The following is a 14,621-nucleotide window of genomic DNA, read 5'->3' as shown; positions in this document are numbered from 1 at the left end:
AAACTCCACACAGACGGTGACCCAACCCGGGAATTGAACCCGGGTCCCTGGTGCTGTGAGGCAGCAGTGCTAACCACTGTGCCACCGTGCCGCCCCTCAGTCACATTGATTGAGGGATAACTGCTGGCCGGGGCACCAGGGAGAAATCCCCTGCTCTTCTTCCAAATAATAATGGTCCTGGGATCTCAGTTTAATGTCTCGGACAGTGAAGCACTCCCTGAATGCTGACACTGTGCGAGTCAAATGTTTGGAGGACAGGATCAAAGACTATCCTGTTGGGACGGAGCTGTAGAAGGCACCAATATTCTTCAAAGATTTCCATTTACGTACATGATGCAGTCACTTCAGCAAACCTGATTGGGAACCAGAACACTCTCTTCCCTTGATCAACCGAGACCACGACAGTGAATCCATTCTTTGCTTAATATCGGTATCTTATACACACGTCATTTCAAATCAGCTCCTCCCTCTAACCAGGAAGATTGGACTGACTCATTAAAAAGATTAAACAGTAAACGAGGTATTTAGGATGATTAATGGAGTTGATAGGGCAGATGGAAACTGTTGGGAGGGGGAGATTCCAGGACAATCCAGACTCGCATGTGCAGGCAGGAGAAATAGTGGTGTTATTAAACAAGTACTTTGCATCTGTCTTTACAAAGGAAGATGTTACCCAGGCCAAGGTGAGAGGGGAGGTAACTGGTACACACAAAAAAATTACAATTGAGAAGGAAGAGGTACCAGAAAGACTATCTTAAAAATTGATAAGGTACCAGGAACGGATGAGATAAATTGAGGGGTTCTGAGGGAACTGAGAGTGCAAATTGCAGAGTTATAGATGATAATCTTCCAGTCTTCCTTAGACCAAGGAGGGGTGCCAGAGGACTGGAGAATTGAAAATTAGAGCTAGGCTGTTTAAAATGATGTCACAAAGGGTAATGTTAACCTGGAATTCTTGCTCCAAAAAGCTGCTGATACTGGGAGCCTGCTGAAAATTGCACAACTGAAACTGAAACGATTTTTATAAGTGATATGAAACACCCTCCAAACAGGAACCAGTTAGCAAGCTGATTAGACAAGTGGTGTTTAGATCAAATTAACACCAACAGCACAGAGTTCGACTTCCTCACCCAACCATAAACAATCACCAAGGACCTGCCTTCAGGCAGTAAACACAAAAAGAATATGGACCAAAAACAGGTAAATGATGGTAAAATGAGAGATCCGCCATAAGACCATAAGACCATAAGACATAGGAGCGGAAGTAAGGCCATTCGGCCCATCGAGTCCACTCCACCATTCAATCATGGTTGATTTCAACTCCATTTACCCGCTCTCTCCCCATAGCCCTTAATTCCTCGAGAAATCAAGAATTTATCAATTTCTGTCTTGAAGACGCTCAACGTCTCGGCCTCCACAGCCCTCTGTGGCAATGAATTCCACAGACCCACCACTCTCTGGCTGAAGAAATTTCTCCTCATCTCTGTTCTAAAGTGACTCCCTTTTATTCTAAGGCTGTGCCCCCGCGTCCTAGTCTCCCCTGTTAATGGAAACAACTTCCCTACGTCCATCCTATCTAAGCCGTTCATTATCTTGTAAGTTTCTATCAGATCTCCCCTCAACCTCCTAAACTCCAATGAATATAATCCCACGATCCTCAGACGTTCATCGTATGTCAGGCCTACCATTCCTGGGATCATCCGTGTGAATCTCCGCTGGACCCGCTCCAGTGCCAGTATGTCCTTCCTGAGGTGTGGGGCCCAAAATTGCTCACAGTACTCCAAATGGGGCCTAACCAGTGCTTTATAAAGCCTCAGAAGTACATCCCTGCTTTTGTATTCCAAGCCTCTTGAGATAAATGACAACATTACATTTGCTTTCTTAATTACGGACTCAACCTGCAAGTTTACCTTTAGAGAATCCTGGACTAGGACTCCCATGATCTAATGGTGGCACAGTGGTGAGCACTGTGCTAAGTTTGGCCAGGACACCAGGGATAACAGCCCTGTCCTTGCCATGGGATCATTTTCATACACCTAAGCGGGCAGATCGGATCTCTGTTTAACACCTCACCTGAAAAGACAGCAACAGTGCAGCACCCCCTCAGCAGTGCACTGGAGCGTAGGGCCTGGATTCTTTTGTGCTAAAGTCCTGAAGTGGGAGCTGAGCACAGAACTTTGTGACTTTTAGAAACATAGAAAACTACAGCACAAAACAGGCCCTTCGGCCCCACAAGTTTTGCCGAACATATCCCTACCTTTTAGGCCTATCTATAACCCTCCATCCTATTAAGTCCCATGTACTCATCCAGCAGTCTCTTAAAAGACCCTATTGAGTTTGCCTCCACCACCACTGACGGCAGCCGATTCCACTCGCCCACCACCCTCTGTGTGAAAAACTTCCCCCTAACATTTCCCCTGTACCTACCGCCCAGCACCTTAAACCTGTGTCCTCTCGTAGCAGCCATTTCCACCCTGGGAAAAAGCCTCTGAGAGTCCACCCGATCTATGCCTCTCAACATCTTACATACCTCTATTAGGTCTCCTCTCATAAGAACATAAGAACATAAGAAATAGGAGCAGGAGTAGGCCATCTAGCCCCTCGAGCCTGCCCCGCCATTCAATAAGATCATGGCTGATCTGACGTGGATCAGTACCACTTACCCGCCTGATCCCCATAACCCTTAATTCCCTTACCGATCAGGAATCCATCCATCCGCGCTTTAAACATATTCAGCGAGGTAGCCTCCACCACCTCAGTGGGCAGAGAATTCCAGAGATTCACCACCCTCTGGGAGAAGAAGTTCCTCCTCAACTCTGTCTTCAACTGACCCCCCTTTATTTTGAGGCTGTGTCCTCTAGTTTTAACTTCCTTACTAAGTGGAAAGAATCTCTCCGCCTCCACCCTATCCAGCCCCCGCATTATCTTATAAGTCTCCATAAGATCCCCCCTCATCCTTCTAAACTCCAACGAGTACAAACCCAATCTCCTCAGCCTCTCCTCATAATCCAAACCCCTCATCTCCGGTATCAACCTGGTGAAACTTCTCTGCACTCCCTCCAATGCCAATATATCCTTCCTCATATAAGGGGACCAATACTGCACACAGTATTCCAGCTGCGGCCTCACCAATGCCCTGTACAGGTGCATCAAGACATCCCTGCTTTTATATTCTATCCCCCTCGCGATATAGGCCAACATCCCATTTGCCTTCTTGATCACCTGTTGTACCTGCAGACTGGGCTTTTGCGTCTCATGCACAAGGACCCCCAGGTCCCTTTGCACGGTAGCATGTTTTAATTTGTTTCCATTGAGATAGTAATCCCATTTGTTATTATTTCCTCCAAAGTGTATAACCTCGCATTTATCAACGTTATACTCCATTTGCCATATCCTCGCCCACTCACTCAGCCTGTCCAAATCTCTCTGCAGATCTTCTCTGTCCTCCACACGATTCACTTTTCCACTTATCTTTGTGTCGTCTGCAAACTTCGTCACCCTACACTCCGTCCCCTCCTCCAGATCATCTATATAAATGGTAAATAGTTGCGGCCCGAGTACCGATCCCTGCGGCACGCCACTAGTTACCTTCCTCCAACCGGAAAAACACCCATTTATTCCGACTCTTTGCTTCCTGTCGGATAGCCAGTCCCCAATCCACTTTAACACACTACCCCCAACTCCATGTGCCCTAATCTTCTTCAGCAGCCTTTTATGGGGCACCTTATCAAACGCCTTTTGGAAATCCAAAAACACCGCATCCACCGGTTCTCCTCCATCAACCGCCCTAGTCACATCTTCATAAAAATCCAACATGTTCGTCAAGCACGACTTTCCCCTCATGAATCCATGCTGCGTCTGATTGATCGAACCATTTCTATCCAGATGCCCTGCTATCTCCTCTTTAATAATGGATTCCAGCATTTTCCCTACTACAGACGTTAAGCTGACCGGCCTATAGTTACCCGCCTTTTGTCTCCTTCCTTTTTTAAACAGCGGCGTAACATTAGCCGTTTTCCAATCAACCGGCACTACCCCAGAATGCAACGAGTTTTGATAAATAATCACTAACGCACCCACTATTACCTCTGACATTTCTTTCAGTACCCTGGGATGCATTCCATCCGGACCCGGGGACTTGTCCACCTTCAGTCCCATTAGTCTACCCAGCACTGCCTCTCTGGTAACATTAATTGTATTAAGTATTTCTCCTGCTGCCAACCCTCTATCGTTAATATTTGGCAAACTATTTGTGTCCTCCACCGTGAAGACCGACACAAAAAACGTATTTAAAGACTCAGCCATATCCTCATTTCCCACTATTAACTCCCCCCTCTCGTCCTCCAAGGGTCCAACATTCACTCTAGCCACTCTATTCCTTTTTATATATTTATAAAAACTTTTACTATCTCATCCTACATCTCTCCAAGGAGAAAAGACCGAGCTCCCTCAGCCTATCCTCATAAGGCATGCCACTCAATCCAGGCAACATCCTTGTAAATCTACTCTGCACCCTTTCAATCTTTTCCACATCCTTCCTGTAATGAGGCAACCAGAACTGAGCACAGTACTCTAAGTGGGGTCTGACGAGGGTCTTATATAGCTGCATCATTATCCCCGGACTCCTAAACTCAATCCCTCGATTGATAAAGGCCAGCACACCATACGCCTTCTTAACCACCTTCTCCACCTGCGGGGCCGATTTCAGAGTCCTATGGACCCGGACCCCAAGGTCCTTCTGATGCTCTACCGTACTAAGAGTCTTTCCCTTTATATTGTACTCCTTCATCCCATTCGACCTACCAAAATGGACCACGACACATTTATCTGGGTTGAAGTCCATCTGCCACTTCTCCGCCCAGTCTTGCATCCTATCTATGTCCCTCTGTAACTTCTGACATCCCTCCAGACTATCCACAACCCCACCAACCTTCGGGTCGTCGGCAAACTTACCAACCCATCCCTCCACTTCCTCATCCAGGTCATTTATGAAAATGACAAACAGCAAGGGTCCCATAACAGATCCCTGGGACACACCACTGGTGACCGACCTCCAATTAGAAAAAGACCCATCTATACACACACACTGCCTCCTTTGGACAAGCCAGTTCTGGATCCACAGGGCAGCAGCCCCTTGGATCCCATGCCCTCTCACTTTATTGAGAAGTCTTGCATGGGGGACCTTATCGAACGCCTTGCTAAAATCCATATAAACCACATCTACCGCTTTCCCTTCGTCAATGTGTTTAGTCACATTTTCGAAAAACTACACCAGGCTCGTAAGGCACGATCTGCCTTTGACAAAGCCATGCTGAGTATTCTTGAGCATACTAAACCTCTCTAAATGCTCATAAATCTTGTCCCTCAGGATCTTCTCCATCAGCTTACCAACCACTGAGGTTAGACTCACCGGTCGGTAATTACCTGGGCTATCCCTATTCCCCTTCTTGAAAATAGGAACCACATCCGCAATCCTCCAATCCTCCGACACCTCTCCCGTCTCCATCAACGACGCAAAGATCATCGCCAGAGGCTCTGCAATCTCTTCCCTCGCCTCCCACAGTAACCTGGGGTACATCCCATCCGGACCCGGCGACTTATCTATCTTGATGCCATTCAAAGATTCCAGCAGAACCGCTTTGTTAAAGTCCAGATACTCAATCCTTTCAGTCCACCGCAAGCCCACAGTACATCCACCCAGGTCCTTCTCCTCTGTGAAAACCGAGGCAAAATACTCATTAAGCACCTCTGCCATTTCTACTGGTTCCGTACAGATTTTCCTGCCTTCACCTTTTATAGGCCCTATTCCTTCACGTTTCATCCTTTTACTCTTCACATATTTATAGAACTCCTTAGGGTTTTCCTTAATTCTACTTGCCAAGGCCTTCTCGTGACCCCTTCTGGCTCTCCTAATTTCCTTCTTTAGTCCCTGGATGCCTGTGACGAGTGGTGTTCCGCAGGGCTCTGTATTGGGACCTCTGCTGTTCGTGATTTATATAAACGATCTGGAAGAAGGTGTAACTGGGGTGATCAGTAAGTTTGCGGATGACACGAAAATGGCTGGACTTGCAGATAGTGAGGAACATTGTCAGAGGCTACAGAAGGATATAGATAGGCTGGAAATTTGGGCAAAGAAATGGCAGATGGAGTTCAATCCAGATAAATGCAAAGTGATGCATTTTGGTAGCACTAACGTAGGGGGGAGCTATATGATAAATGGCAGAACCATAAAGGGTGTAGATACGCAGAGGGACCTGGGTGTGCAAGTCCACAGATCTTTGAAGGTGACGTCACAGGTGGAGAAGGTATTGAAGAGGGCATATGGCATGCTTGCCTTTATAGGACGGGGCATAGAGTATAAAAGTTGGGGTCTGATGTTGCAGTTGTATAGAACGTTGGTTCGGCCGCATTTGGAATACTGCGCCCAGTTCTGGTCGCCACACTACCAGAAGGACGTGGAGGCTTTAGAGAGAGTGCAGAGGAGGTTTACCAGGATGTTGCCTGGTATGGAAGGGCTTAGTTATGAGGAGAGATTGGATAAACTGGGTTGTTCTCACTGGAAAGACTGAGGATGAGGGGTGACCTAATAGAGGTGTATAAAATTATGAAAGGCATAGACAGGGTGAACGGTGGGAAGCTTTTTCCCAGATCGGTGGTGACGTTCACGAAGGGTCATAGGTTCAATGTGGTGGAGGCGGACACACTGGGAACGTTTAAGACTTATCTAGATAGCCACATGAACGGAGTGGGAATGGAGGGATACAAAAGAATGGTCTAGTTTGGACCAGGGAGCGGTGCGGGCTTGGAGGGCCGAAGGGCCTGTTCCTGTGCTGTATTGTTCTTTGTTCCCTTCTTATAAGCTGTATACTCATCTAGATCCCTATCTTCGCCAAGCTCTCTGAACCTTTTGTACGCTTTCCTTTTCTTCTCGACTAGATCCCGCACAGCTTTCGTGCACCACGGTTCCTTTAACCTACCAACTCCTCCCTGTCTGCTCGGAACATTGTCCTGTAGAACCCTAGACAGACATTCCTTGAAAAACTGCCACCTCTCTTCAGTAGATTTCCCCGAGAATACCTCCTTCCAATTTACTCCTCTAATTTGCTGCCTTACGTCTTCATATTTCCCCTTACTCCATATAAACGCTTTCCTAGCTTGCTTATTTTAAAAAATAAATCTGTGTTTCCTCAAAAAAATGCCAGTAAGGGTCTCCAGCATTTTGCCAAAGTATTTTAAATTGATTTTCAGATATTGTTGAAGGGAAGACCCAGTTCCATATTTAAAGGCAGGAGTTTTGTTGCTACTCACATATTTTATCGACAATAAGGGTCAGGGACACGGGTTCGATTCCCGACTTGGGTCACTGTCTGTGTGGAGTCTGCACGTTCTCCCCGTGTCTGTGTGGGTTTCCTCCGGGTGCTCTAGTTTCCTCCCACAGTCTGAAAGACGTGCTGGTTAGGTGAATTGGCTATGCTAAATTCTCCCTCTGTGTACCCGAACAGGCGCCGGAGTGTGGCAACTAAGGGATTTTCACAGTAACTTCATTGCAGAGTTAATGTAAGCCTACTTGTGACTAATAAATAAACTTTAACTTTTAAAAGTTTAAACTTTTAAGTTTAAACTTTAGGTCTAAAGTTTAAACTTTAAACTTTTCCCCAACATGTTCCTTCTGTGTTTTTGTTGGGTGGAAGGGGGGGTAAAACGTGTGATTATTTGAGAATCTAATACTTACGAGTGAAGGTAGACGGTGACTTTCTCCTCCTCTTCCTCACTGCACTCCTCGGCCTCCACCCTCTGGTACCGGGCTCTGGAGGCCCAGAACATCCCGCCGGCCTCACACTCACTCCCCGGGACTCCCTGACTCACTCCTCCGGGATCCCCTCAGCCTTACCCCACGGGACACACGACCCTCTATAGGGCCTTTCCCAGTTTCTCAGGTGCCCGGCGCCATGGGGCCGCTCAGACAGGTGCTTCCTGGCCCGGCTCACCTGTACCTGCGGAAGGACAAGTCGCCCTGTCAGCTGAATACAGCATAACCCCCGCCCGGGGCCCTGAATACAGCATAAACCCTCTTGTCCTGTAAACTGAATACAGCAGAATTCCCCGCCCCGCCATCAGAATACAGCATAAATTCCCCACCCCACTCTGTCCAATAAACTGAATGCAGCGTGACCCTACCCGGAACCCTGAATACAGCATAAACCCTACTCAGGACCCTGAATACAGCATAAACCCAAGTCCCATAACAGAATTACACAATTGTTACTGTGCAGAAGGAGGCCAGTTGACCCATTGGCCAGAAGTTTGCTGTCCCGCCTGCCACAGGAATCGGAGCGGGCAAGACCATGGGCAGGTCTGTTGACCTCGGGCGGGATTTTACAGTTTCGGACAAGGAAAGACAGAAAATCCCACCCATTGTGTCTGCATCGACTCCCAAACGAGCCTCATGACTTGGTGCCATTCCCTTGCCTTTCCTTGTACCACTGCACATTGTTTCTATTCAAATACAGTAAGAAGTCTCACAACACCAGGTTAAAGTCCAACAGGTTTATTTGGTGGCACGAGCTTTCAGAGCACTGCCCCTTCATCAGGTGAGTGAAGAGTTGGGTTCACAAACAGGGCCTACATGGACACAGACTCAACTTACAAGATAATGATTGGAATGCAAGTCTTAACAGGTAATCAATTCTTTACAGGTGCAGACAATGCAAGTGAAGAGAAGGTTAAATGCAGGTTAAAGAGATGTGTATTGTCTCCAGCCGGGATAGTTAGTGAGATTTTGCAAGCCCAGGCAAGTCGTGGGGGTTACAGATAGTGTGACATGAACCCAATATCCCGGTTGAGGCCGTCCTCATGTGTGTGGAACTTGGCTATCAGTTTCTGCTCGGCGATTCTGCGTTGTCGTGTGTCTTGAAGGCCACCTTGGAGAACGCTTACCCAAAGGTCAGAGGCTGAATGCTCTTGACTGCTGAAGTGTTCCCCGATAGGAAGGGAATACTCCTGCCTGGTGATTGTTGAGTGGTGTCCATTCATCTGTTGTCGTAGTGTCTGCATTGTCTCGCCAATGTACCATGCCTTGGGACATCCTTTCCTGCAGTGTATCAGGTAGACAACGTTGGCCAAGTCGCAAGAGTATGTACCGTGTACCTGGTGGATGGTGTTCTCACGTGAGATGATGGCATCCTTGTTGATGATCCGGCATCGGATCTTGCAGAGGTTGTTGTGGCAGGGTTGTGTGGTATCATGGTCACTGTTCTCCTGAAGGCTGGGTAGTTTGCTGTGTACAATGGTCTGTTTGAGGTTGCGTGGTTGTTTGAAGGCAAGAAATAGGGGAGTGGGAATGGCCTTGGCGAGATGTTCATTTTCATCGATGACATGTTAAAGGCTCCGGAGAAGATGTCATAGCTTCTCTGCTCCGGGTAAGTACTGGATGATGAGGGGTACTCTGTCCGTAGTGTCCCATGTTTTACTTAAATAAACTTTAAACTTTAAAAACTTTAAACCCCTGCCCTGCCATAACCGGAATACAGTGTAACCCCAGCCCCCTCGTCCTGAACTCTTGCTCCATAATGTGACTAGCTCATAAACACCGAGCTGTAACCTGAATAAAGCGTAAACACTAGTCCCTGTAACCTGAATACAGCATAAACCTCCACCCATTAACCACCTCTCAAGCAACCTGAATACCACATAACTCTTCCACCTCATTTCCTAAAATTTGCATAAAATCCCCCCGCCCTGTAACCTGAATACAGCATAAACCTTCTCACTCTGTAACCTAAAGAATGCATAAGCCATCTAGCCCTATAACCTGAATACAGCATAAATCTCCAACCCATAAACCACCCCATAACCTGATTACCACATAACGGTTTTATGAAGGGCAAGTCATACTTGACAAACTTGCTTGAGGTTTTGAGTATGTAACCGGTAGGGTGGATAGTGAGGAACCTGTGGATGTGGTATATCTAGATTTCCAGAGGCATTTACCAAGATGCTGCATAAAAGACTGAACCAGAAGGTTCGATCCCAGGGAGTTGAGGCTAGAGTAGTGGCTTGGATTGAGGATTGGCTGACTGACAGAAAGCAGAGGGTCGGGATAAATGGGTCCTTCTCTGACTGGTGAAATGTAACTAGCGGGGTACCGTAGGGGTCAGTCTTTGGACATCAACTATTTACAATCTATATAAATGATCTGCAAGCAGTGACAGAGTGCAACATAGCAACATTTGCGGATGACACCAACATAGAAGGGAAAGCAGGCAGTGATGAAGAGATAAAGAGTTTACAGGTAGATATTGATAGGCTAGGAGAATGGGCCAAAATCTGGCAGATGGTGTTTAATATGGATAGATGCAAGTTTATCCATTTTGGCCGGAAAAATAAAAGGACAAATTATTATTTAAATGGGAAGCAGGTTCAAAGTACTTCAGTGCAGAGGGATCTGGGTGTCCTTATGCATGAATTGCAGAAAGTCAGTATGCAGGTGCAGCATTTACTAAGAAAGGCAAATGGAATCTTGGTATTTATTGCAGAAGAACTTGGATTTTAAAAGTTGAGAAGTGTTGTTGCAATTGTATAAGGCGTTGGTGAGACCACGCCTGAAGTATTGTGTCCATTCTTGTTCTCCTTACTTGAGGAAGGATGTGGTGGCATTGGAGGCCGTTCAGAGGAGGGTCACCAGATTGATTCCAGGGATGAAAGGTCTATCATATGAGGAGCAGTATATTTTGCGTTTGTACTCACTGGAGCTCAGGAGAATGAGGGGGGATTTGATTGCGGTATATAAAATGCCATATGAGGTTGATAAGGTCGATGTCAAACAGATGTTCCTTCTTGGAGGACAGTCTAGAACGAGAGGTCATAAATATAGAATGAGAGGCGGTAGGGTCAAAACTGAGATGAGGAGAAACTACTTCTCTCAGAGGGTTGTGACAGTCTGAGGATTCAGGGTAGACCATTTAGGACGGAGGTGAGGATATTTCTTCACCTAAAGAGTGGTGAGCCTGTGGAATTCATTACCACAGGAAGGAGTTGATGCCAAAACATTGAATGTATTCAAGAGGCGGCTGGATACAGCACTTGGGGCGAAAGGAATCAAAGGTTTGGGGAAAAAGCAGCATTAGGCTATTGAGTTGGATGATCAGCCATGATCGTAATGAATGGCGGAGCAGGCTCGAAGGGCCAAATGGCCTCCTCCTGCTCCTATCTTCTCTGTCTCTATGTCTCTATGAATCTGTGGAACTCACTGCACCAAAGTACAGTGGATGCAGAATCAATCAATGGATTCAAGAAAGTGATAAATATTTGATCAAAAGCGGGATAAAGGGGAAAAGGCAGGGAAGTAGAGTTAGGATGAGATGGAGATCAGCTCTGATCATATAGAATGGCAGAGTGGGCTCGAAGGGCTGAATTGCCGACTCTCGCTCTTAATTCCTATGTTCCTATGTTCATATAACCCTCCTGCCTCGTAACCCATATATTGCATAAACCCCGCCCCGTAATTTAAATACTTATAAACCCCACCCTTTAACTTAAATACTTAGAAATCCTGTGCCATAACCTCGGCCGTTCCCTTCCATTCTGTATTCTGGGTTCAATGGCGGGGACAGTAGTGGGAATGATTCCCATTGTGGAGCAGGATGGATGACTACACACAACCTATGCTGTTCAGCTCATTACCTGAGCACGCATGGGGAGCTTGCTCGATGCAGGGCGGCAGGAACTTTCTTTTCTTGCTGTTACCTCACAGCAACCTCCTATGATTCTATGAGGTTGAAGGGCTGGGCACCATATTTAAAGGGATCCCCGACAGTCTGCACTATCCCATCCATCTTTGCATGGCCACTATTCCTCAGCCTTCCTCAGCCATCCTCCGCACAGCTTGCACCGCTACCTCCCAGTCTCATGCACAGGCTGGCATTTACGGACACCCCCCAAAAAGGACAATGCAGAGGCATCTCATCGTTAATCATAGATTGTCTACCCATCACTAGGTACACGTCACTCATGTGCTGTCGTAAAAGTGAACATTCTAATTACTCGCTGGCAGGAAACCTATTGAGGAGGAGGAACGTGATTCCAATGAGGTGGCCTTTTAATGAGCATGCACAAGACACTGGGTTGTTTCTGGAGGATTTCAATTTACCGCAGGGGGTGTGACGTTTTTTAGTAATTGGATTTCTGATGGCTCAGATTTGGAATGGGAAGTAGGAGGGAGCCTTCCAATTCACCCATTAGTGAGAATCTGTAGAAAAAATGATCCCTGTAATCTTCTCTAGCTCTACAATCCTCTGATATTACCCTGCTCCCCTAATCTGAGCCCTTGGTGCATCCCTAATTTTAACCGTTCCACCACTGGCAGCCATATCAGCCTAGGCCTGAACTCCAGACCCTTCAATCACAGAATCATAGAATGAGGAGGCCATTCGGCCCACCGAGCCTGCACCAACAACAATCCCACCCTGACCCTATCCCCGTAACCCCACGCTGCTACTCCCCCTAACACTAAGGGGCAATTTAGCATGGCCAATGCACCTAACCAGCATGTCTTTGCTTGTGGGAGGAAACCCATGCAGACATGGGGACAACGTGTGGACTCTGCACAGACAGTGACCCAAGCCGGGAATCAGACCCGGGTCCCTGGCACTGTGAGGCAGCAGTGCCAACCACTGTGCCACCGTGTTGCCCCTTCCTTCCCTTAGCCTCTCCAGCTCTCCCCCCTTCTCCTAGATGCTTTCTTAAAACCTATCAAGCTTTCAATCACATGTCCTAATATCTCTTTATGTGGTTCAGTGTAGGCTTTGTGTAATAATGCTGCTGTATAATGCCGTGATCTTTAACTATATTAGTGGCACTGTACAAATGCTAATTGTTGCGATTTAATCTTCGGTCAGGTGCAGTATTTGTTAGATACAAAGGGATTTTCCAGCCCTTCCAGCCAGTATAAAAGTTGGGGTCTGATGTTGCAGTTGTATAGAACGTTGGTTCGGCCGCATTTGGAATACTGCGCCCAGTTCTGGTCGCCACACTACCAGAAGGACGTGGAGGCTTTAGAGAGAGTACAGAGGAGGTTTACCAGGATGTTGCCTGGTATGGAAGGGCTTAGTTATGAGGAGAGATTGGGTAAACTGGGGATGTTCTCACTGGAAAGACTGAGGATGAGGGGTGACCTAATAGAGGTGCATAAAATTATGAAAGGCATAGATAGGGTGAACGGTGGGAAGCTTTTTCCCAGGTCGGTGGTGACGTTCACGAGGGGTCATAGGTTCAAGGTGAGGGGGGGGAAGTTTAACACAGATATCAGAAGGACATATTTTACACAGAGGGTGATGGGGGCCTGGAATGCGCTGCCGGGCAAGGTGGTGGAGGCGGACACACTGGGAACGTTTAAGACTTATCTAGATAGCCACATGAACGGAGTGGGAATGGAGGGATACAAAAGAATGGTCTAGTTGGGACCAGGGAGCGGCGCGGGCTTGGAGGGCCGAAGGGCCTGTTCCTGTGCTGTATTGTTCTTTGTTCTTTTGTTCTTTGTTCCTGCTGGCAGGATCATCCAATCCCGCCACTGAAGGTGACCCCCACCCTCTCTGGCCAAAGTAAAACTCCATCTCGACCAGTCCGTGAACCTCCACTAAGCACATTTCAATGACCTTTCTCTAAGAAACTGTGCTTGTGGCTGCCTTCCAGACAGAACATTTCCCATTCATTATAACCTTCTGCTTCTCATCACCTCTTTTCAATCCTGTTGACTCATTCGCATTCGTCTTAATTTTCTTGAACAGACATTCTGCTGCTTGGAGCTATTCCACCAGGAGGTCTGCTGGCATGGCACCACCCTCGTCTGTCTTATGCTCTGCTCACACACCCACAGCTCATCTGCAAACCACTCTGTGACATTCACCATCCAAATTCACTGAAGTTCATCCCTCTTTTTTTTTCAGGCTACCTGGTGAAGGTTTATTTATTTTCTTATTCATTTGTGGGACATGGGTGTCGCTGGCTGGCCAGCATTTATTGCCCATCCCTAGTTGCCCTTGGAGGGCAGTTGAGAGTCAACCACATTGCTGTGGCTCTGGAGTCACATGTAGGCCAAACCAGGTAAGGACGGCAGATTTCCTTCCCTAAAGGACATTAGTGAACCAGATGGGTTTTTCCGACAATCGACAAAGTTTTCATGGCCATCAGTAGATTCTTAATTCCAGATATTTTTTATTGAATTCAAATTCCACCAGCTGCCGTGGCAGGATTTGAACCCAGGTCCCCAGAACATTAGTTGAGTTTCTGGCTTAATAGTCTAGTGATAATACCACTGGACCATTGCCGCCCCGGTGTTATCAAACACCTTTTGAGTTTCTAAGCAACTTATAACCATTGGTTAGATTCTCACCTCATAAAATAAACTCATGTTCACTGGTACCCCTCCAGCTGGGATTGGGGAATTGGATTACTAGCCAAAGTTTTTGCTGGATACTTGCAGGAATGCAAGGGGATCTTTCATGGAACTTTGCCTTCTTACGAAGTTCACCTGCAGCTCATTGGTCCTTTCAGGATGTTGAATCAATTTGATCCAAACATAAAACAATGCAACCCTGGAGATTCCTACTGGCAAGAGCAAGCAA

General features: G+C 46.9%; 2 protein-coding genes across 3 annotated transcripts in view; both read right to left on the bottom strand.

The window, feature by feature from the left end:
- ggt6 (gamma-glutamyltransferase 6) overlaps positions 1-8,019 on the bottom strand; it is a 48,295-nt gene extending 40,276 nt beyond the window's left edge. Inside the window, exon 1 of one of the 2 annotated variants that reach the window (XM_078215213.1) lies at positions 7,733-8,019. In XM_078215213.1, the coding sequence (XP_078071339.1) occupies positions 7,733-7,824 (92 nt within the window). In that variant the 5' untranslated portion in view covers positions 7,825-8,019. The remainder of the gene's footprint in view (positions 1-7,732) is intronic. The other variant, XM_078215214.1, reaches the window with a different exon arrangement.
- Positions 1-14,621, bottom strand: part of LOC144495190 (uncharacterized) — a 984,403-nt gene that overhangs the window by 655,513 nt on the left and 314,269 nt on the right. The window lies entirely within an intron of this gene.

The sequence above is a fragment of the Mustelus asterias genome, chromosome 6, assembly GCF_964213995.1.
Source record: "Mustelus asterias chromosome 6, sMusAst1.hap1.1, whole genome shotgun sequence".
NCBI lineage: Eukaryota > Metazoa > Chordata > Chondrichthyes > Carcharhiniformes > Triakidae > Mustelus > Mustelus asterias.
Note: the sequence above shows the minus strand (reverse complement) of the source record. Positions and strands in the feature narration are given on the sequence as shown.